The 24,455-nt window shown below is 45.4% G+C and overlaps 2 protein-coding genes across 3 annotated transcripts in view; one reads left to right on the forward strand and one right to left on the reverse strand.

Annotated features, from left to right (window-relative positions):
* Positions 1–20,717, forward strand: part of TRIM55 (tripartite motif containing 55) — a 42,286-nt gene extending 21,569 nt beyond the window's left edge. Inside the window, exons 7-10 of one of the 2 annotated variants that reach the window (XM_019925433.3) lie at positions 54–178; positions 1,422–1,633; positions 2,967–3,254; positions 19,762–20,717. In XM_019925433.3, coding sequence (XP_019780992.2) covers positions 54–178; positions 1,422–1,633; positions 2,967–3,254; positions 19,762–19,884 — 748 coding nt within the window. In that variant the 3' untranslated portion in view covers positions 19,885–20,717. The remainder of the gene's footprint in view (positions 1–53; positions 179–1,421; positions 1,634–2,966; positions 3,255–19,761) is intronic. The other variant, XM_019925434.2, reaches the window with a different exon arrangement.
* A 1,052-nt stretch (positions 20,718–21,769) lies between these two features.
* On the reverse strand, positions 21,770–22,938 carry CRH (corticotropin releasing hormone). The gene has a single exon (XM_004327860.3). It carries the CDS (start codon positions 22,771–22,773, stop codon positions 22,192–22,194), a length of 582 nt encoding a protein of 193 aa, XP_004327908.2. The 5' UTR covers positions 22,774–22,938; the 3' UTR covers positions 21,770–22,191.
* Between the last annotated feature and the right edge of the window lie 1,517 nt (positions 22,939–24,455).

Below are 24,455 nucleotides of genomic sequence, written 5' to 3' on the forward strand. Positions count from 1 at the left end.
AGGCTATCAAACTTTACACAGTGACAGAAAGTGGCAACTTGTCTTTGTTGCAGAATTTCTGAAGCATCGAAGGCATTTCAGATGGAGAAAATAGAACATGGTTATGAGAACATGAACCACTTTGCAGTCAACCTCAGTAGAGAAGAAAAAGTAATACGCGAAATTGATTTTTACAGAGGTTTGTTATTCTTGTGACCATTTGGCCAAAATTGCAGGTGTGTGAAAGCGTCACATGGGTTCAGTGGGAGGAAAGGGGGATTCAGGATCATCTCCTCAATGGACGTCGACAACTTTACAAGGATCATAATCCAGCGTGAAGCTCGATTTCATGACAGAATCATATAGTTTGTTGATGGTGTTTATTTAGCTTTGCATATCACAGTGCTTATTATAATTCTGGCATTAGGTATTTAACTCTGGGTTGTCAAATATTTAATAATCGATGGTGATGGTAATATCTCAACTTCAACCCTACACAAGGTGTGAGCCATAATGATAATAATGTGAAGTGTCATCAGGTGCAAGGTTAAGGATGAGATATAAATAAAACATAGTAGACACTTGGATTAGACATTGTAGCACTTTCAGTTAAACTCTAGAGGGCAAGGAAAGCAATGGGTCATAGAGTAAGTCACACCTGGAAGTAAAACTGAGGCTATGTGATCAGATGCACTCAATGAGTTTTAAACACATCCCTATCATTTGGCCTAGAAATGCCACGCTTGGAAATTGATCCTGATGAAAGAGTTGAAAAGAGGAGCCCATTTAGATGATGAGATTCCTTGGCTCGACCACTATAATGCCACAAACTTGTATCAGTGCCCACAGATAGAACTTTAGAAGCAAATCTTCAGGATGAATCTTTTTAGAAAAATCCTTAATATCGTCTCTCATTAATATCGCCTGAGGAAATACTAAGATCAGTTGGTTAAGAAAAGAGTCGTGGCGTTAACTGTGGCAAAAGTCAGCATTCACTGAACAAAGAATGTGATAAATTAAACAGGGCCGGTGTTTTCTGACACAGGGAAGAGAGTTGTGTTTCCATTTAATTTGACAGAGGTAAATAAGTGACGGTCCCAGCCCTCCGGGAGTTTGCGAATGTGACAGAGCATGATAAAAATGGGGACAGCCTCCGGGGGTCAGGTGGATGGTGCACGGTGGTGAGGACAGGGCTCTGTACTGGCGAGGGGAACAAGGAGGATGGTGATGACTGGAACCTTTCTCACATTTGTCCACATTTAATTAGAAGCGCGAGCCCCCGCCCCCGCCCCCGCCCGTGGCGTACTCGGGCTACAGTTAAGTGTCTGATGGACAGGATTTCCCCAGCCCTGACCTTAATCTGAGCTATAAATAGTGGTCAGTAGTGTTTTTCGTGGCCGCAGTGGTAATCATAACGATATGAAAATGCATTGCCTTACCAGAAGATGAAGATGAAGAAGGAGGAGAAGAAGGGGAGGGAGAGGGAGAAGAGGTAGTAGAAGTGGAAGAGGCGGAAAATGTTCGAACAGAGTCATCAGGAGGAGATGAAACCCCAGAGAAAGGTCTGGAGTCCCGTCCGCCCACCTCAGAGCTCCAGGCTGCCCCAGAGCCTCCCCCAGCCCTGCCACCCGCTGCGGATGCCCCGGTGACACAGGTAACCGTTCCTGAGCGCCTTCTTACAGGCCACGCATGCGTGCTTCCTTGCTGAACAGCCTGAACAATTTATTCTACCTCAAGGAAAGGAAACTCTATGCCAGACACTAGTATGTGGAAGACAAAAGATTTCAGGGCAGTGGCAGTGTCAGGGAGAAAGTCCTCTAGGTGATTCAGCAGGTTCTCTGTGGTTATAACTGGTTGGCAAGACTTAGTTTCACATGATTTTCTCACCAATGACACCCTCAAAGCTGATGCACTCTTTGGAACTTGTGTGTGTGTGTGTAACACGGTAGTTCACAGAGAGCTGATATCATGAGGATTGAGTACAGATGTAGGATATAGGTTGAGAAATAAAAATGGTTATACTTTCGGAACTTTGAATTTTCTGTAGGTAATAAAGGAACTACACAGAGAACCCGTGCTAGTGTATGTCCCTGTTGCTTACCCTGAAACAGAACTATAGCTTTTGTTCCATGAGCAAATAGATGAAGCTTAGTTTTCTGTGTATTTGTCATTTGATGAGATTATGTGTTGACAGAATTGTTTTTAAAAATTTCTTAGGAAATTAGCTCATCCCAGATACTGTACTTGATTGACTGACGTTATGATTCTAAGATGTCACTGTTTGGTGTTCAAGCCTCTGTACTGACTGCATGACACCTTTAGCAGACAGATCCCAGCCTGTTGAGTTTGTAGACAATGAAGATGCATTAAAAAGAAAAACAAGTCCTGGTTTCAAAGTGGATCGGAATTATCTATAGCAATAAAACCTCAGAGAGGGAACTCAGAGATGGAATTATATCCTATGCTCTCTGTCTCCACAGGAAACTGGGCTAAAATACTATTTATAGTTCCTAGAATCTTGAAATTCTGGGTATACCAATTGCACTGAAATCGAAAGTGGTATGGTAACTAAATGAGAGTTGGGTTTGATCAATTTTTGGTTTTAGAAAAGAGGTTTTGGGGGCCCACATATAACATAAAAATAAATGAATGCCTGTCAATAATTTGCCCTTTCTCCCATATCTGATATTCTATCAGCAACCTTTGTTTCAGGCTTCTGCTCTCTGCCTGCCCAGGCCACCATCTATATTGAAAGACAAGCCCAGAAAAGAAGAGGGGGCACGTGCAGATGCCGAGACAGAGGGCCGCTAGCTGCCTTCTTGCCTTTAGTGCTTGCGGAGGGTGGGGTGAGCTGAAACCTGCACTAGATCGGGCACTGCGCAGAGACCTATGAGTTTTCAAACCGCAAGGGAACTAAAATCAACTGCCTTTTTTTTTCTTCTTCTTTTTTTTTTTTTTTTACTTTTGAATGTATCTGTCCTATGAAGGGGGAGGTTGTACCCACTGGCTCTCAGCAGACCACAGAGTCTGAAACTCCAGTCCCTGCAGCAACGGACACTGCGGATCCCTTGTTTTACCCTAGTTGGTATAAAGGCCAAACGCGGAAAACCACCACAAACCCACCTTCCACCCCAGGGAGCGAAGGTCTGGGGCACGTAGGGCCTTCAGGTTCTGAGGATCCGAATGTGCGGAAGGCAGAAGGGGCAGAAGCCGCAGCCAGTGAGAGGGCAGCAGTGAGTGGTAAGGAAACTAGCTCACCTGCGGCTACTTCTCAGGTTAGTGTCGATGCTCTGGTGTCTGAATGCTACCCCCCCGTGCCGCCCCAGGGTCCAGCCGGGATGACAGCAAGAAGGAAGGGCTTCCAAAGGGGCAGAGAGAACCCAGGGCCTTGGGAAAAACAGAAACAACTCATCCTCCCCGCCCCGCCGCGGCATGTTGGCTTGTTTCTCTAAGCCTTACATGAAACACAAGAAACACAAATTTGACTTCACTCTGCTCCTGCGTGGCGACCTCACACCTGGCTTCCCAGGGGAGGGATGCAAGTGAGCCCGGCCCTTAGGCCTGCAGGTGCAAGTGGCTCGTCTGCAGTGACTGGCTGGTGTCCCTAGCTCCCCTCTGCAAAGGCCACCTGACCTTGCTCGGCCTTTTCTGCATCCTCCTTGAGCTTCCAAAGACTAATCACCTGCTTTTGTGTCGTTCCCAACAACCCCCAAGGAACACGTTTCAATTGAGTTCTGTGTCCACTCTGGAAAAAATAACCTGATTCACGGGTTCTGGGAGTGTGCCAGTGACAGCTGGGCAAAGTTAGTCTTGGCTTAATTAAACTGGGGCTTCCTAAGCATGTGCTCCTGGGGGAAGAAAAGCACAGGTTTTCTTCCTTTGGAATTTTTTAAAGGGTCATTAAATACCTCTTGTTTTCTTTTTATAATGCAAGTTTGAAGTCCACGTCTTCTCCCTAACGCTGGGTTAGATGTTTGCATGGCTCAAAGATTCCATAGAAGAAATCTGGCACAGTTTCTTCACACAGAAGAATGTTCATGGTTACTCCATACCCATGAGTATTCTTACGTGACGTGTGCGTGTTGCCCAGACACGGGGCTGGCAGAGAAATATGCTTGCGTTCTGTGCTCCTGGGTCATCAGGTGATTACGAACAACAAATAGCATTTTTTTCAGAAATCATAAAATTAGTCTCTTGACTATCTGCTCAAGTGAACCTCGATTTCCATGAGGTAACAATTGGAAATGATTTTTGGAAAATTCACAGATGAACATGCTTTTGTGCCATGTATTCATTTTCACAGATGAAAAATGACAAAACTAAACGTTTGGTGTAAGGAAACCTTTTGTGGTTGTTTTTAGGTTTAAAAAAATGGAATAGAAACTTCTCTAGAAAATTGATGGGAACTTTATTTCTAGAAAGTTTATGGGATTCCTTACATATTTAGTGGAAGTTGAGTCAGGAGGAGCTGTTTTCTGAAAACAGTAATACGATAATAACCCGAAACAGGAGAACGCCCCAAATGAAAATGAAAAATCTATCTAAATGATGTTGAAAAATATTATTTGTGATAATATCAGTGAAGCTGTCCTCTTGTTCTCTCGCAGGAGTTAGCAATCTGCCTAGCACTCTTGGCTTTTCTTGTACTTCACTACATCTGGCGTCAGATTCAGTGCTTGATTTTTACTCTAATGGGTAGGAAATATTTTCTTTTCCCTTGACTAACATCTCGCGTAGCTCTTCCATACGTGTTCCTCTTCCGTAGGCCCAGGGATGGATTTCTCCCCGACTCTGAGGCTCAGCCACCTAGAAAGAACCAAGTTCTTAGCACTCGTGGCCCTGAGGCACCTCCCTGAGGAGAGTCACTCCATCATCTAATCCTGCATGGAGGGGGATCCCGACTCAGAACAGAGACTCCGTGGGCAATTATTCAGTAATCCAGTGGGAGGGGACCCTCCAGAATAGCCATTAGGGGAGGCCAGTTTCAAAAGATGTCCGTAATGCTGTGAGGACTCACTGCTCTCCAGGTAGATCGAGGACCAGCAAAGGCCTGATTCAGGAATACGCAGGGTTTCCATCGATTATGTAGCAGCATTTCCTCTGCCTCACCAGACAGGTGCCCAGGAGGTGGCCAGGTAACTGCATTGATGGGCAGGTGGGCCAGGCGACTTCTAGTTCTTTCTGAACCCTGAGACTCTACAGTGTCTCTCCTGGGAGAGGGGAGCCCTGAGAGAAGGGTGCCACGGGGACAGCAACATCAGGGACATTTCAGCCAGGTGAGATCTGAGTGCATAAGGAGCCAGAGGCCAACGTTCATCTACTGGCCGTAAAGAATCAGAACCAAAGAAGAGTCATAAAGCCAGCAGACAGCACATTATTTTTGATACACGTTCTCATGGTCAAGGCTTTTCTTGATTTTACTGTTAGAAGGTTTGCTTAGGGACTGACATCCTTCTCCTTTCGCAGCCTTTTGAAAATTATCAGCTTTAATGAATCGTATTTAAAGATTCAAACCCCATGTGCTTCTGAGTAAATGACCTTGCTGGACCCGAGACCCAGCTCCCTGTGCCTGTAGCTCAGAAGTGATTCGGGGTGACTAGTGCCGAAACGACTCAGCTATTTCTGGCTTGCTGACTTTTCCCTGGTTGACATTGACTCCTCTGGAAGCTCCAATCATAGCTCCTTTCTGCCTCATTAGCTGTCTGCTCAGCAATGGCAGTCGGCTCTCCATGGGTCCCTGTCATGTCTATAACTGTGTGTGAGTAGGACCCGCCCCAGTGTCTAATAGTCAGCCAGAAACCTGCGTACCCTAGAATGTTCTGAGTGTCCTTATCGTACGCTCAGATGCGTAACTCCTCCTCCTGTCATTATTTGTGGTGAAAAGCAGGGGAGGAAGTATTGGCCATGGACTCAGTGGGGCAAATGGGGAGAGAGCAAACTCCATGCATCATTGGAATATCCTGAATAACTGGATCTGAATAATTGTCTGAAGAGTTCAGTTGACATTCTGAGAATTCAGGTTTGGGGCTTTGTCGCCACATATCTGTGTAATGCTTCTCTGAGGCTGCAGGGGGAGAGTCACGCTTCTTGTCTGCCATCCACTGAGCCCATGTCATGGATGCTGTGTCATTCACATGCCTGTCATGAGGCTGAGGCAGGTGGGGCGGGGTGGATAGGGTGAACTGACCTCCTTATTTCAAAGAACCTTGCTTGTGTCATTCCTGGTGTTTGAGAAAGGGCCTTTCACGTAGCGAAGGAAACCTATTCATGATGCAGGACCACTCTTTGATCCCTGCCTCAAAGAGGGTATGGACAGATGGACAGAGGTCAAATTCCCCACCTCTGTGAAGGTTTCGCAGGTTTGATTCACCTTCACTACCTCAGAACCCAGCTCACTAGATTAATATTTGTCCAACGCAGTGTTAGCTTGTTAGAACTTCACACGTCATCATTAGTCTTTCTGTGAACATGTAGGATGTGACACAAAAGTTCTTGATTCACCGGTAGCCTTACCTCTCTTAACCATACGGTCCCCTGTCAGGAAACAAGGTTGCCTTAGAATTTCAGAAGCATCTAAGGGTCTGGCGGATCTGTAAACTCACTTCAGCCCCATCCGTGGAACTGCACACCTTCTAAGAAGGCAAATGTTTCCAGGTGCTTTCCTCATGGCCATTCGCACAGCCTGCCCTTGCTTTTGCTGCCTGTGATTTCTGATGCTGTGTTAACCCTACTTTATCACATACCTTCTCTCTTCACCTAATTACGTAGGCAGATTATGCGTCAGAAATTGGCCATGGCAAAAAAACAGACGTTGACTCGGCACTGGTAGTGAACCGGGATCCTGCTTTTTGTTTGAGAAGAGGTACATGTTGCCTTCCCCACCTTCATTCTCAAAGAAAAACTAATTTCTCAACAAGGTTTGGATTCAGCCCTATATCACACTGTGCAAAGCCCATATACATGAACTGTTTTTGGTGGTTGTTTTTTTTTGGCCGCACTGCAAGGTGTGTGAGATCTTAGTTCCCCCAGTCAGGAGACTAGGAATCGAACCCGTGCCCCCTGCAGTGGAAGTGTGGAGTCTTAACCACTGGACCACCAGGGAAATCCCATGAACTGGTCTTTAGCTGCAAAATGGCCCTCTAAGTTCCCACCCTTCTAGACCAGGGCTGCTGTATGCTCAGTCAATGCAAAGAGAGTTTGATCTACTTCATGTATTAATTTTAAAATTTATTTTTTTAAAAATTGCACCACACCCTAGTCAACCTCAGAAGACAGGGCAATAATAAGATGGGAAGCACACTGTGATGAGGTCGGCTGCCCTTGGAAAGCAGTCTCTGTGAGCCCCATCTCCTGGGTGATTTCCTTGTCCAACCTGCTTCCTCTGCTGCCCTTCTCTTCCTACCTACTTACATGCAAATCACACCCAAGTGTTAACACAGGGACTACGCCCACCCTCATGGATAACTGGGTATTTTGTTGGGCATATGTGTGGCCATTAGATTTTTCCAGAAGTGGGAGCAGCAACAATTGAAAGCCCCTCCGTGTTCCCCTTCCTCCTTTCCCAGTGAGGCTTAGTGGCTTTGGTTGGAAGAATTTATGCAAACCATTTGATGAGAGCTGTACAGGGAACAGGGATTTCCAGAGAAATGTCTCCCTATTTGGTAGATTAACTTGGCAGCTGCCTCAAGGTCGGAGGACCCCAGCCCCACTTCCACCCCCCCCACACACACACCTGCAGAAAGTCAGTTGCTTTGGAGATGGGGTTGTTGACATTAAAATCTCTGCCACGTCTACCTCTGTAAAGAACCACAACTTATCTAGTTCACCAGAGCATGAAGCTGTAGTTGTCAGAGACCCTAAAAGCCTTCACCATATCGTAGCTATTTGTAGTTGCAAGGATAGAATATCCACCTTCCACATTCCATTCTTCAAGTCTGAAAATAGACAAACAAGTTGGATAGAAACTCTGCTAAGGCTTGGGGCTCAGGAAAGATCAATGAAATCAAGACACAGGACTTAGGTTCCTGTCCTGTGCCTTCTGCATCTGACTCTGGACATTTAATTTCTTTGAGCCTTAGTTTTCTCATGAGGAAAAGGAAGCAACTACTCGATGAAAGGATTCATCTATTTATACAACATTAGAGAGTGAACAATCTAGTACTGAGAATTTTATAAATTGTTTCAGGATGTTTTCATTGGGAGGGTTATGGACTTAGGCCTGACACAAATCATTCTGGGCGACAATAATAATAATAGATTTTCAGTGAAATAGATAGCCCATTGCATTTCTCAAAATGTATTTCTTGCCTTGAAGCTCTTACATAAACCCCTAATTCCCAAACTGTTTCCAAATCTCCTCCTAGGCACCCACTGAGCTGAACGTTTACACAGCCGTGATTACCCCTTGAGATGCCATAAACTCCACAAAGTCCATGTCTAAGTCCACCTAAAGGTACTTAGGCCTCATTGCCCAGTAGAGCAAAGACTTAGAATGTACACAGTAAAGGCAGTCACGGGATAGTAGATGAATGAAGAGATGACAGATGATGTGAATTTTTAAATGTACCTATTCTAAGTGTACGGGTCAATACGTTTTGACAAGTACGTAGCATCGTGTAGCCACTATCACAGTAAAGCTGTAGGGTATTTCTGTCACTCCAAGAAGTTCCCTCACGTGCCTCTGCGGTTGATCTCCTTCCTGCATCCCAGCTGCTGTTTTGCTTGTCATTATAGTTTTGCCAGTTCTAGGAGATTGTATAAGTGAAACATCCAATACATAGACTCCTGTGACTGGCGTTCTTCACTCTGCATAACGCTCTTGAGTCATCCGTGCGGTTGCCTGTATCAGTGGCTCATTTCTTTTTATTCCTGAGCAGTATTTCATTGTATGGAGACATTCCAGATTGCTTTCCGTTTGATTTCTGGTTGGATTCCATTGTGGAGAGAGAATATTTGTTATATGATTCCAATCCTTTCAAATGTATTAAGATCTGTTGTATGGCCCCAAGTATGAGCTAACTTGGTGAACGTTCCACGTGCAGTTGAAAACCTTGTATTTTCTGTTGTTGTTGGGCGGAGCGTTCTGTAAGTGTCCACCGGGTCGGAGAGTGTGGTTCAGCTCCACTCCATCCTCACCAATTTCCTGCTTACTTCTTTGAGCAATTGCTGAGAGGGGACTTTTGAGATCTATGACTCTCATTGTGGATTTGCCTCTTCATCCCTGCAGTTCTATCAGCTTTGCCTCATGTATTCTGAAACTCTGTTTAGGTGCCTATATTAGCATTGTTATATTTTCTTGAAGAATTTATCCCAAGATAAGTGTTAAAACAAAAAACAACTCTTTTTGTGTCTGCCTGCTTGAATGGATACAGAGAGGTCCTCGCCCTCATAGATCAATACCGTTTTTTAAGGTTGGGTGGAAAAGTTAGAGGGCCGATGGGGAGAGCCTGGAGGAGGAAGATGCTGACGATCCTTAAGACGTTCCAAACGGCTGGCCACGGAAGACCTCACGGCCTAAATCCAACACACCGGCCTCCCCTTCCTTTCACAGCCACGCACAGGGCCAAGCATAGCAAGGGCCGCGATGGCTGAGGTCCCTGATGCTTTTAAGTGACAAGGCTGAACTTTGCAGCCTGATGATTCGTTTTCACCGGTCTGTGGGGCCCTATTTTTAGTTTAGATGTAAATTGCTTTATGAGCTAATATGTCTGTACATTTTAATGACATGCCTCTGCCCCGTTCACTCCTTGTCCTGGCTACACCACTTTCCACAGAACTGCAGAGGCCACCCTGTCGCGGGCCAGGGACTTCCAACCCTGGGCTTGTCCTCTTGGCTGAGAAGGTCCAAGGTTCCCAACCCAAGTGTTGACAAGAAGGTGCAGATGGTCCTTCCTCCTGTCTTGAGTGTTCCCAGATGCTTCCTATCGAATATATCATGAGCTCAGAGACAGAACATCAGGGACAATGTGGGTTACCCACACCTTTGGGCTCTTCACTCTAAAATAGCAAAAGGGATGTGTGGAGTCCAGCGCGGGAAGTACCTCCAAGGAAAACCAGCCCATGGCCATCTTAGTTCCCAGCCCAGGTTCTATAAATGTTGTCCTGTGAGGTTATAAAGGTGTTCCCACGGGAAAATAGAAAACATTTCTTAGAAGAAAGAAGGAAAGAAGGAAGGAAGGCAGGAAGGAGGAAAGAAAGACACACGGCTCTAGCCAAGATTCTTAAAGCCCAGAGTTTATTTCCTAGAGTCTCAGAAACCAATACATGTGACCCCAGACCCGAGATCTTAGCAAATTTCTCATGAATCCAAGATTCAGTCCCCTTGAAAATATTAATATTTTCTTAAACTGGGATGAACAATAGCCAACGTTCCAAGGAAAAGCAGGTGTGTGGAGCTCTGGGTCCCCACGAGCTGTCACACACAAAAAGATAAAATAATTTTCATGCAAATAACCTTTGAGACCAAATCATTCACTCCGAGCTGAAGGGCAAATATCAACTCCAGCTGCCACTAGGGACTGAGAGGCGAGAGATGCCTGAGGCCATAGGTCCAGAAAGCTTCTTTTCTGAGCAAGATTAATTTCACAAGGTATCACAGAACGTTTTAAAAAATAAAGCAGGAGACCAAGAATATGATTTCCCATGAGTGTGACTATAGGTCCTGTGTTCTTTGAAATGATCTATTTAATTTTCCAAAACAAACTGAAATGAATGAAAATTTAACTATGTTCTCTAAATTGAATTGAGGGATTCAGGGTGTCAAATTATTTTCAAATAGAAACCCCTACTGAGAGCAGTTGCTTGTGTTTTACAAATTAGGAGATTCAAGCTTATGAATCGAATCGCTGATAAGCCAGGAACCCTGACTATGCTGGAATTTCACTTGGTAAAAATAGAGAGACAACCAATCAGCACTGAGGACTAGCCTACATTTACGGCATAACATTGTCCAGTACTTAATAGTCCCGGAAATTATAAGAAGTTCTGATAATGAAATGCAGGCATTTTTACATAGAAAAAATTTTGAAGTAAGGTTTTTATTTAAAGAAGTCAGTTTTGGGCTTCCCTGGTGGCGCACTGGTTGAGAGTCCGCCTGCCGATGCAGGGGACACGGGTTCGTGCCCCGGTCCGGGAGGATCTCACATGCCGCGGAGCGGCTGGGCCCGTGAGCCATGGCCGCTGAGCCTGCGCGTCCGGAGCCTGTGCTCCGCAACGGGAGAGGCCACAGCAGTGCGAGAGGCCCGCGTACCGCAAAAAAAAGTCAGTTTTAATGAGACTATTATATGAATATTATTAATGCTTTTTCATTTGTATCCTGCAACTGCAATTTTCTCTTTCTGGGTTTTTTTTTTTTTTTTCCTGCTGGGAAAGTGACATCCTAATAACTGTCAATTTGGAGACTTTGCTAGAAGGGCCACAAAAAACAATTCTATACTGAAACTGTAGGCTATATTTCTCAGGATCAAATAGCTTCCTTAGTAAAAGTCACTTTAATAGGAAGCTAAACTGGATGTATCTGTTTTAAAGAAATGTAATGTAAATTGTTTGTGAGCAGCGTAATGAATTCATTTCCCCTGGCAACCTGCGCCTACAGCTCTACGATTCCTGAAAACAGTAACGCAGGCACTGGGGAGAGCTCTCTGGGGGAGCTGTTATGACATAGCTAGTTGGGTTTTGCTTCCCGTATTTTTTAAATGTTTATTATTCTGATTCTAAGACTCTTGTTAGTGTTGTACATCCTGTGGATTTTTTTCTGTCTTTATTTATGAATCTCAGTGATTTCCAGGCCTTTTCCCCACTACAACCAACAAAGCAAAGAAGGAATCCACCATCGTGAGAAACCAGTGCCACGTGGTAATGACTGTAACTAATGGGCAAGGTCTTTGACAGATTCTCTCACTCAAACCTCACAACAACCCTGCACAGTAAGAATTGTTAAACCTCCTCATTTTTTAGTGGAAGATTATAGGGGATGAGTGACCTGCTCCAAATCATGGAGCAGCTGGGAGCTTGGTGCCCGGTGACCCCTTGTCCACCACCACGGAGTGTGTGCGTGCAGCAGAATGGAGGCCGTGCCCACATCTAGGATAAGTGGGTGAATCCCCACTTTACCTGGGTTGATGGGATTGAGGCAAAAATAGTGTGACCAAGCGTTCTCTGCATTGACTCACCACTCATGACACATGGGCATAGAGAAGTCGGTTCTTGGCCTCCACTGCCTGCAGTGATGTGCGCATACCTTGCAAATGAGTGCACCAGTCCTTCAGCTGCACCCCAGGCTGCTGACCCACCTGCCTCCCTGTCTCTGACTTCCTGGGGTGATGTCAGCCTGCGCCCTGAGTCTCGCATGCTCAGCAGCACTCGCTGCCTCTTTTCTCCTTGGGTTTATGGTCTCAGCATAGCCCACAGCGTTACTCTGAGCCAATTGCTCAACCATCCCATGCTTTCCTGTCCATGAATTGGGCACAGCAATACCATCAGCCTCCCACGGCTCTTGAAAACCTGTTTGCCTGTTTCCCCCCAAACAAGGCAAAGAAGTCCCGTTTGTGAGGAATTAATGATCTAATTAGCATCCTTTGTAATTCTGTTCTCCTTTCAGAAAGGCTGAGAACACACACACTCTGTGCTGGACACACAATGTCAGGTCTATGCCTGAGAAGAGGGCTGCCTGTAGGTTTATTTTTTTATTTTTTTGCGGTACGCGGGCCTCTCACTGCTGTGGCCTCTCCCGTTGCGGAGCACAGGCTCCGGACGTGCAGGCTCAGTGGCCATGGCTCACGGGCCCAGCCGCTCCGCAGCATGAGGGATCTTCACGGACCGGGGCATGAACCCGTGTCCCCTGCATCGGCAGGCGGACTCTCAACCACTGCGCCACCAGGGAAGCCCTGCCTGTAGGTTTTTGCAGAACTGTGATATCAGCGTTTTCACTTCTCCTTCCTGCTCCCCACCGACCCCATCAATTCCTAGACACCATGTTTGAAACAGACCAAAGAGAGCATACCACACATCTTCCTCCAGGTTAAGAAAAAGTGAGTGAGTTTAATTTCTTCTCGTTTCATAGTCCTGGTTTCTGATCTTCCCTAACTTAGCAAGAGGGAGACAGCTAATGGCAACGAAGCCCCGAGATCAACTCCCTTTATCCATCCCTTCCATCCCTCAGTGTGCAGAACTGTAAATTTTCCCAAGGGCAAAAAATGCTCTTTAGTGAATGTTTTCCTTCCAGGGCTCATTTGGTGGGGCAAGGGGTACCTCTTTTCTCCTTCCTCTGGCGTCTGCGGAGAACGTGCTGTATTGTCACAGCTCTGTGCTGCCTTCCTAACATACCTTGACTTCTCTGCCACTGAGCAGAGATGACTGCATTCCTGTGAAAGGATTGCCCATGATGGACCTTCCCAACTGAGTTTCCAGGGCTTACACCCTTGGCTGTGAGTCACAGACCACGCCCCAGTCACTTCTCAGGCATTGATGACTGGCCCAGCGTCTTGGCTGTACTCTCTTTTCCAGTCTGGAATCCATAATGCTTAAGTTATCCAAGGGCCTGGGGTTCAGGAAGGCTAAGCAGGGAGCAGGCCAATGCTTGGGTTGAATCTTTCTGAATAAACGTTCTACCCTTGACCTCGGCATTCCTCCTTACACCTGTTTCCAGCATCTGGCTCTGATTTGCTGACCCAGCCCAGCAGGTGCGGGACAGACATTGGTGGTCGCCCACTCAGTGGCCTCAAGTCTAGCCTTACCCTTCTCACCCACATTCCTTTAAGGCAAATGGCTTTCACTGTGGAGGCTCAAGGCTTCTTTTGGATTGACCTAGAAACACTGGCATTTAACATGCATGGTAACCAGATCCTTCCGTCAGGTTGAATTTGTCATTGGCATTCACGGCGGCAGAGAGGAGTGGGGGGGCCCAGGTGTGGGGCTGGACACAGTTTCCTCACTGCCCCCAGCACCTCCTTGCGTGCTGGGCATGTGGCTGACACGTCCACAACAGCCCGGCCCTCAGGGTGAGGCAGGGCCATTTCTAGGTAAAATGGTATCTGGAAGGGGTGGACCTCGAGCCATCAGCGCCCATTAACGTCTCAGTTGCAATTCAGTTTATCCAATCAGTTACTATCACTTGGATAAGCCTGAGGGAATGGAACGCAGGACAGTTACATTGTAATGGATCAGAATCGTGGGTGGTGTACACAGATGCTCACTTGGGGAAGGGCTGAGGCTGGCACCTTACAGAGGCCCTGGGAAGCTTAGAGGCCGCCTGAGGGCACTGGTTACTCATCACAATGACCTGGCACAGCTCACTCTTTTATTTTAGGCTAGCAAAAAATAATTCCTCTTATAAATGTGGCTACCCTGTCTTATGCCAGAGTGAATATCAGGAAAGCGTCTGTTTCGTTTTGTTCAGTCAGTGAATCAAGTGGGCCGGGCCGCATTTAGGTAAAGGGGGCTACTGGTGTTGCCCCCAAGCCCAAACAAGAGCATTTCCTCCAAAACGGCACCCAGTTATATCCCCTGCGCTAAGTGTCCAGGGACACATTTGGCCTCAGTGAAACGCCGAAGGCAGTTTCACGCTTTGATTGTCAAGAATATTGCCACAAGAAGCATGTTGGATTTTTAAAAATATTCATCCCATTCAGCATAAAAGTCAAGCCAAAGACTCCATTGAGTATTATCTTCTCTTTTCTTTGACACCTTCCTACTAAAAACTAACCTTCTGTTAAGAGCAACAAGCTTGTGTGCCTTTAGAGACCAAGAAGGTACGATTAATGAAAAAGCAGGTGAGGTGAAAGAAAAAATGTTGATAGAAGCACAAATATAATACATGATATTGTTTGCTTTCCTCTTAACTTACTTAGAGCATAGCAACTGTATAAGCGCAGTGGCAAATGACCGCTGAAAACAGCCTTGCAGCAGGGGAGGCAAAAGGGAGTGGTGAGCACTGTGGAAAGCTGTGGGAGAGTGCATCCCAGCCCCAAGTGACCGTGCTGCTCAGCCCTTCCTGTAGGTTCTGGGTTGCTAAATTTCTGCTTTGCCAAGAGGACCTGCTAATCCAGATTTTAATGGGAAATCTCCTAATTAAAAATATTGTTTTTAAAATTGTGGTTAAAAACACATAGCATAAAAATGACCATCTTAACCACCATTTTTAAGTGTTCAGTTCAGTAGCACTGAGTAAATTCCCACTATTATGCAACCAATCTCCAGAACTTTTTCATCTTGCAAAATGGAAACTCTATACCCATTAAGCAATACCTTCCCATTGCCCCCGCCCCCTAACCCCTGGCAACCACCATTCTACTTTCTGTTTCTATGAATTTGACGGCTTTAGATATCTCATGTAAGTGGGATTGTACTGAATTTGTCTTTTAGTGTCTGCCTTATTTCACTTAGCATAATGTCCTCAAGGTTCATCCATGTTGTAGCATGTGTCAGAATTTCCTTCCTTTTTCGGATGGAGTAATATCCCATTATATGTATACGCCACATTTTGTTTACCTATTTACCCGTTGATGGATACCTGGGTTGCTTTCACCTATTGTGACTAGCGCCACTGGAAACATGGTTGTACAGATATCTGTGTGAGTTCCTGTTTTCAATTCTTACTGAATTGCAGAATCATACGGTAATTCTATGTTTAGTTTTTTGAGGAATCACTATGCTATTTTACACTGGTTTACATTCCCACCAACAGTGCACAAGAGTTTCTATTTCTCCACACCCTTGCTCCTAATTTTTTAATGTTTGCAACTCATTCAAGCCTTTTTCAAAATACCATGCACAGTTCAGGCCAAGCAAACACTTGAAACAAACACCAAGCAAACACAGTTCAGGCCAGAACCTGGAACTGTCCTATACACAGAGAAAGACATCCACAAGCCTCTGGCAGAATTCATGCTACTTTATCCCCATCAGCAAGAAATGGTTCCCGATGACATAACAAGGATGATGCTTACACACATCACTCAGCCCTAAGCAGGAGCAACTCTCACCACCTGCTCTTCAGGGCAGGGAAAGGATAGCCTAGCATCAGAATCTGACACTATTTTTTTTTTTCCTTTCAAACAGCATTTGATAGTGACAGGAAATAAATCAAAGGAAAAGAAAAGATTTTGTGTGTTTCTGAGTGAGTCTGGTTCATGGATACCCAGGATTTCTGGTCAAGTTCATGTGAGAAAAATGGTCTTTCCTTTAAGCAAAGGTATATCATTCCCTTCAGCTAGTCTCCTGTGGATCTTGACTGAACTGGGTCTCCCAGTTGAGATGGAAAATGCTGCCTCTCTGTTCCATTTCCTGGTTTTACTTTATGACTAAAACTCACATTTCTCAACGTATCTGAAGCCCCATGCTGATAGAGCAGTGTTAAATGATGGTTGTAAGTTTGTTCATTTGTTACCTGAGGAAAGTGCGTAAAGTTTAGAAATAATATCGGACTAACAATCCTTTCTTCCCCTTGGCACACATCTCAGAATAGACTGGAATGCAGGGCAAACTCAAAAGCAGGTAGAGGAGATCAGTGCTTATCATTCTCTGTCCTTTGTTCAGCTTCAATGAGACATCATTATTCCCAAGAAACAGCACTTCCTGTGATGAAGGAGAGCCAGCATTTGGAAAACTATTTAAAGGAATACATATATACAGTGCTCTTGGGGAAGGCTGTAGGGACAATGTCTGCTTATGATTGAATGGGCTGTGCTTATAGAAAGATTTCTAAATTTTTAACTCATTCCTCCTTTATGAGAGAGCCATATATAAAGTTGGGCCACGTGGAGGCACACTGGACTGGGTGATGAGTAACCATGATTACAGCATGCCAAAGGAACTAAAACTTATACATGATGGGAAGATGAGCATCACAAATACTATTGTCTTTCTTTACTGGGGCGTCTTGGCTGTTGTATATCGTTCCTCACAAACAGTCCCCAGGTGTTTCTGTGTGGCAGAGGAGCCTCTTTGCTAATATGAGAAGAAAAGGAAGGAAGGAAGGGAGGGAAGGAAGGGAGGGAGGGAAGAAGGAGGGAAGGGAGGGAAGCAGCGAAGGAGGGAGGGAGGAAGGAAGGAAAGGAAGGAAGGAAGGAAGGAAGGGAGGGAAGAAGGGAGGGAGGGAGGGAGGGAGGGAGGAAGGAAAGGAGGGAAGGAGGGAGGGAGGAAGGAAGGAAGGAAGGAAGGGAGGAAAAGGAAAGGAGGGAGGGAGGAAACGGACATTTATGAAGCAGTTAATATAAGTGAGTCGTGTGCAAAGTGCTTTGGGTGCATTACTTTATTTATTCAGCCCTACAACAACCTTGTGAGATAGGGTGTCACCTCTATTTCACAAAAGAGAAAACTAAGGCTCAGAGACGTTAAGTGACTTGCCGGAGTCATACAGCTAATAAGTTGTTAAACTGGAATTCAAAACCAGGCTAAGCCTCTTTGCATAAAACTTCCTTGCTGAGATGGTTCGCGGCGGTGTGGTCCTCAAGTTCACATAAGTAAAACCAGGGAGACGGTATAATCACCTATAGATACTCAGGATAATCTCCGCTCTTAGCCCCCTGCTCTGGAAGCAGCCTTTCTTCTCTGAAAGATAGCATTGGTCCATATTGTTTGGAATCCAATAACTGACTGAAAACATGAGAGTGTAAAAGTAGCGAACCCAAACTATTTAATACCAAGTTTTGAAGGCTGTAGGGTATTAACAGCTAAAACATTGAAAATGGAAGATAGATTTTAATTTCGAGTATTAAAAAAAAGCACTAAAATATATACAGATTCCAAAAGCAGTCGCAAATGGCTTGCAAGCCACCAGCAGTGTCACAAAGATTCCGTCCCTCTGCAGAAAATACCTCACCCAACTCTAGTTTCACCCTTCAGATATTTCAGAACAACTGTCATGGAAGTTTCCTCTAGATTAGAAATTGCCTTCAAGGAAAAGAGGCTACAAAATGAAGCCTGATGGTCTGTTCATCTAGGCAGAATTCACTCTTCACTCATACAGAATGGCCAGAGAAAAGTACTTTACACATTAATGATATGCCTAGATCACTTGGGTTTTTTCAGGATTCGCGAGAGTAAGGTGACTATGACGGGGAAGAGAAGAGTTCAGCACAAGTGCATAGGCACCGGCTTCTGTCAGGACGATGTTTATTCCATGTCAACTTCAAGGACATTGAAGTGGCTAACCCATTACCAACAGAATCTAGTAACAGCCTTTTAAAAAAAGCCCAATCGGGCTTCCCTGGTGGCACAGTGGTTGAGAATCTGCCTGCTAATGCAGGGGACACAGGTTCGAGCCCTGGTCCGGGAAGACCCCCACATGCTGCGGAGCAACTGGGCCCGTGAGCCACAGTTACTGAGCCTGCGCGTCAGGAGCCTGTGCTCCGCAACAAGAGAGGCCGCGACAGTGAGAGGCCCGCGCACCGCGATGAAGAGGGGCCCCCGCTCGCCGCAACTAGAGAAAGCCCTCGCACAGAAACGAAGACCCAACACAGCAAAAATAAATAAGTAAATAAACTCCTACCCCCAACATCTTCTTTAAAAAAAAAAAAAAAAAGCCCTATCACACTTGATGTCTCAACTATTCCTTTATAGAAATCTACCTGCTTTAGTTTTATTCTACTGTGGCTAATATGATTCCATGGCCCTTCTTAACTCTCTATCAGGGCATGAGATGGCAGGGGGAAGGATAATCCTAAAGCCATAAGGACTTGGGAAAATTTTAGTGAACTTGAAACATCAGCACCCAGTATATGCTTAGGGTAAAATCTGGTAAAATGCAGGACAAGTACTCTTTTTTCTCTTGAAACTAGTTTGAGTGGCAACAAAACAACATACTTGCTGAAGTTCTGCTTTGCCTGTGCCAGGTATTGTCCATTCATACAGCAGCTTCATAACATCACCCAGGGCTTCTGGGTTGAATGCATGTGCCTACCTCATTGCTTTGGTATCAGTGGCATTCTAATCCCATGGGATAACTTTACCAGTGAAGTCATCAGAATGTTAGTCTGTGTTTGGTAGTTCTCTGAGGAAGAACTGTTTGTCATGGTACCTTCAATGTAAGCAGTCTGCATTTTTACATCAAGTTGCATTTCAGCAAGACTTCTTTATGATTGTCCCTCATTCCACTGAGTGATTATTTTTTAAACTCAAGGCATCATAAATAAATTTCACTTAGGAGATTAGATAGATCAATGACTTCAAAATCATAACTTGTATCTGTCTGGTATCTATAAAAGATAGATATCTATTTAGGAATGTCTATGTAATTAGATTTTATTGCTTGGAGAAAAAAGTCCTTTTATTCATGATTTGCTCAAAACTAAGCCTGCAGTTTTGCAAAAATTACACACACACACACATATATATATATATATATATATATATATATATATTCTTCACATGCTGGTAGAAATTCTTACTTTAGCAGTGGAGAGATTATGTCATGTGATGTAGTGAAGTCATTTAAATCAGGATTTTATTTATTTTGCAGATTTTTCTAAACCCAAATTCCTACTAGTTTTAATGTTATTTTCATCTCAGTAAATCATGTACAAGTGGACTTTAAAACAAAGTAGAATAGCCTGTACTGTTTCCCAAGGGGCATGCATTGCTGTTGCCCCTTTTTAGATCATGAGTGTGAATTCCTTTCATGGCTCTTGGTCATGGCCAAGATAACCTGAGCTTACTTTCCACTCCTAACAATAATTATGTCCTATATAATTATTATTATCCTTTCTCCTCAATAGAAAAGTGACTGGATCAACTCAAAAAGGACTGGCCTCTTTTTCCTCTGATGCAGATTTTCTTCTGTTGCAGACTGGATTTGAGGACACTCCCCTCCAGGGACAGGCCGCAGCTTCAGGGAGTGGGAATGGAGCTGATTCTCAGCCAGCTCGCCATGTCTTCTCCTTTTCCTGGTTGAACTCCCTGAATGAATGATGTTCATTCCAACTGCTGCACCTCTGTCTGCTTGGCTGAGATTCACACAGGCAGCAGGGAACCTAGATAAAACTAGTAGGTGATGAAAGGGACCTCTGAACGGGATTTCTACCAAAAATATCCTTTAATTCCAGATGACTTAGCTAACACATTGAGGGAAAACAATGCTTTGAGAAAACAGCTGCAGAAAGCATTGGGAAAAAAGGAACTTGATCTTACGCAAATCTTTTATTGTGTGGGAAACATTATGAAGGGTTTGTAGGTGTGATATGTGTGTGTGTGTGTGTGTTTCAGTAACAAGTGGCAGGTGTTGAAAAATGTGGGCACTACTCTCTCATCTCTAATAGGCACTGTCTTTTGTTGTGAAATCATAGTAGCTCTTATTCTCTTTCCTCTTTAACAGTGCAGGTGGTCAGTGAAATTCAGTGTTAATTCAGAAGTGACTGATTTATCAATATATGGACAAAAGGTAAATCATTGACCAAAGATATGAGATGCTTCACAAAGCTTTCCTCTTTTCCACAACAGATGTCGCTGAATGGATATCCAGAAATGTTCTTTGACTCTGGTGATACTTTCATAGTCCAGAAGGCTAAAGGCCAAGGACACTTCTTGTGACACTTTTCTAATCTTAGTTTTAGATATGCAGATATCAGGCACTTTAACTAAAGAAGACTTTTCAACAGGAACTGTCTATTTTCTTATGTATCCACTGAGGCACCAATCTGCTGAACCGTAGAATAACTGCATGTATTTAAATATATATATACACACACACAATACACATTATACATGTACAAATATATATATATGTATTTAAATCATGCTTTATTTGTTCCACCATAATTTTGCCTCCTTCGAAACATAAGTTTAACTTTACTCTGTATGAACTCTTAAATAAATGCTGTTTTTAACAACTTAGTCTTACAATGATTTATTATGTTTCATATCATCTTATTGATCCACTAATCAAGTGAATTTAAAGGGTCTCAAGAGAAGAAGCATTCTCATCCATCCAAATTGATTTTGAAGTATTAAACATTCGACTGAATTTTTAAAGTTATAACTAAACTACCAAAGGCGAGTGCATTGTAAAACTAATTAGGTGTGCTGTTTGATTTTAGAAGTGCATAGAGATAGTCTGTATTCCTAAGAATTAAAGTGATTAGGGTTGGCATAGACATACATGAGGTATTTGTGAAGTTATTAAAGTCAAAATGTGCTTTATAAAAAAATGCTCCCAAGGGCCATTTTACAGCAACTACATTTAGTTCTTTTAAGTGGAGGGGCTATTAAGTTTCTCCTACTAGAAGACAGCAGTGGAAAATAGCTTAGAAAAAAAGAGAATTAATGTTACCAAAGTAATCGTTTGATAAAGTAAGCCTTTCTCGTGGGAAAACAATGCAGCATTTTGGCCCCTAATTGGAGGAAAGCCCCACCACAGCCCTTGTCCTCTTTTCTTTTCCTCCTTCCCCACTGTCCCCAATTATTTCACATCTTACAGGTAATCAGGGTTAGATGTTATTTCCATTACGAATCAATCTTCCATCTATAGAATTACCAAGCCTTAGAACTGGAAACAACTCTCCAAATTATTTAACTTAACCTCAGAGGAGTAATCTGAGGTGCAGAGATGAGTCCAAGGTGGTTGCAGTGTAAGCCACTGACATAGGTTTGTGTTTTTAGTAGAAAATAAAATGCAAGGAGTTTTGTTTTCTCTTGTGCTGAAGTCAATTTGGAGGAAGTAAGGAGCTCAGGGTATATTCCCCTGTGAGCACTGAAGAGGAAAAATAAAGTCATGATTACCTTTGCAGCTTTTATTAGAAATATAAATATTCAACATTCTCTTACACAACCAAATTGACCAAGGATTGGAAAGCTGTTTTATTACTGAAACGTTTACAAGGAAAAGTTGGTTCAAAGAGCTTACAGATTTTGTCTCACCCACCCAAGAGAATGACATTCTTTTTGGCTCAAACCACAACAAAATCAATTGGGTGACTTCTGTCTGCTTCTTCAAAACATTTCCTCCTGGGTCTATACTCTCTTTAAAACACTGTTAAAGACACCTGGAAATAGAAACTATAAGTACACGGTACAAATTACAGGATGTTGCTGTTACTGCACGTGAATACACTTTGTGCATGCTAAGGAGTATGGGCGCTCTTGCTGTACATCCTCTACGTCTCAAGCTATATAAAAATAAACAAATGGTATCAGAGCAACGCTGTGGTACAGAATACTGCATTATTTTTTATTTTTACTTTTTGTGTTAAATGCAGAATCTTTCTGGCCAAACGCACCGTTTCATTTCCCAATAATCTCCATCAGTTTCCTGTTGCTGTGAGCTTGCTGCGCTAACTGCTCAGCCCTGGCCATTTCCAAGACTTCTCGGAGGAGGTGGAAGGTGAGATCCAGGGAGATGGGAGGTTCCTCGGCTCGCCTCTCCCTCTCCGGTGCCTCCTGGCGGCCGCCGAGGGCGTTTTCGGCGCCGCGTTCCACCGGACTCGCAGGGCTGTCGAGCGGGCGCCGGGGCAGCAGCAGCTGCTGCAGCAACGCGCGGAAAAAGTTGGCGGCCACCTCGTCCGGCGAAAGGCGGCTGCCGCTGCTGCCGGCAGGAGGCGAGGAGGCGGCCGAGAGCGGAGCAGCGGGGCTCTTATTGAGGCTACCCAGGCGGAGGAAGTACTCCTCCCCCATGCGGAGCAGGCCGGGCCGAGCCTGCGGCTGCTGAGACTGCGGCGAAGGCTGGAAGAAATCCAGGGGCTGGGGGTGCTGCGAGGCCTGCCGGGCCCCCGGGACGGGCCCCCGGCTAAGGAGGGCCCTGCATGGCGGGCAGGGCAGGAGAGCCACCAGCAGGACGCCCGTGGACACGAGCAGCGGCAGCCGCATGTTAGGGGCGCTAGGTGCGGCACCCAGGTGGGCAGAGGGCGGAACGAGAGAGAGAAAGAGAGAAAGCAAGAGTTGATCAGAGTTGCGCTCAACTGGGAGGTGCACTCGGGGGATGGGGGGCTTCCTACAGGACGACACCCACAGACCTGGCTCGGGGGCTCGGGCGGGCGCTGTCCGCGGTGCTGAAGCGCGCAAACTCGGACTTCCAGAGTTGGAGGCAGGCCGAGACGGGGAGCAGGAAAAGGGACGCCTGCGGGGCTCGGCGCCAAAGCTCAGCCCCTCGTCAGGCCGGACTGACTCTTCTTACGAGACTCACGAAGGGACGGTCCCTGAGTGCCCTTTGTAACGGTCCCCCAAACCAATCCCCCGAGCCCTAGAGAAGACCTACAAATGTAAGATCTCACCTGTTCTACACATCTCCCCCCACCCCCCACCCCACCCTTTCCGGATGTTTCAGCGTTTTCCTCCGAACTGAGAACTGCTGCCTCCTCCTCGTCGTTTTCCATCCCTGCCCTTGCATCCTTCTCTCGGCGGTTGGGATGGATGGGGGGCTCATTTACGCAGCCAGCGAGGGATAACTGCCAGTTCGGGTAACGATGAGCAGCCGTCTAAGTTCGCTTTAGCCACATCCCAGCTACTATCGGAATCCTGAGGCACAGTCGGTAAACACACACACGCGCGCACACACACACACGCACACACACACACACACACACACAAGCACGCCTAGGGACAGCTGGCTGCGCGGCGCACACCGTGGCAGCTCAGGCAGTGCAAAGTTGGAGGCGCGTTTCCGTCTAGGCGCTCCCTACCTTCTGAGGCGCTTCTGCAGGTGAGCGGAGCGCTGCGCCGCTCTGCAGAGGAACGGCTCCGGGGCTTTCTCAGGGGTTTTCTTCCCTTCTCCTTTCTTTCCCCACTCTCTTCTTCTTTCCCTCTTCTCTTTCTCTTCAGTCTCTCAACGGACTTGGGCTCCGAGTTTCTCCACACCAGAGCCCGGAGTGGGATTTTATAGCGTCGACCCTCTTCAGAAACCACGCAGCATTTGCCTAATAAGCTGACGCTCTCTTGACAGCTCGATTGCGTGCTGCCTCTGCTCCTGCATAAATCACAGGGCCCTGCCGGGGAACGAGGGGCAGAATTTTTGCTCTCTCAACACTGAATCTCACATCCAATTATATCAACAGATATTTATCGCCTCCTTGGTGACGTCAATGAGCCCTAAAATGGAAGGGCTTCTTATGACTTGTCCATTGACAAAAATTCTTGAATGAGATTTCCCAAGTGTGAAAACATACTGACCTCTTACTAGGAAAGGCCAAACTGAAGGTCAGGAAAGAGACAGTGACTGAGAGGGGAGAGGAAGGGAAAGAGTGAAGGAGGGGAGGTCTATCAACACACGGTCTTGTGGGAAAAGCAGTAACCAGTTATGGGGGGGCTCTGGATCCTCCCCTCCCCTCTCCCACCTAACTTCTCTGACCAGCTGTGTCAGGCAACACCTCAGTATTGGAAAATATCCCTTTGCTAAAGTGTCCCATTACCTTTCTGCCCGGATAAGAATGAAGAACAAGGAGATGGGAGTGCAGAGACGTCCAGCTTTTAAGCCTCTAACTGCTTTTTCCTCCCAAGAACAGATGAAGGAATTACGAGTCTGCAGAGGCAAGACCAATAAGTCTCTTGAAACA

The sequence above is a fragment of the Tursiops truncatus genome, chromosome 17, assembly GCF_011762595.2.
Source record: "Tursiops truncatus isolate mTurTru1 chromosome 17, mTurTru1.mat.Y, whole genome shotgun sequence".
Lineage (NCBI taxonomy): Eukaryota > Metazoa > Chordata > Mammalia > Artiodactyla > Delphinidae > Tursiops > Tursiops truncatus.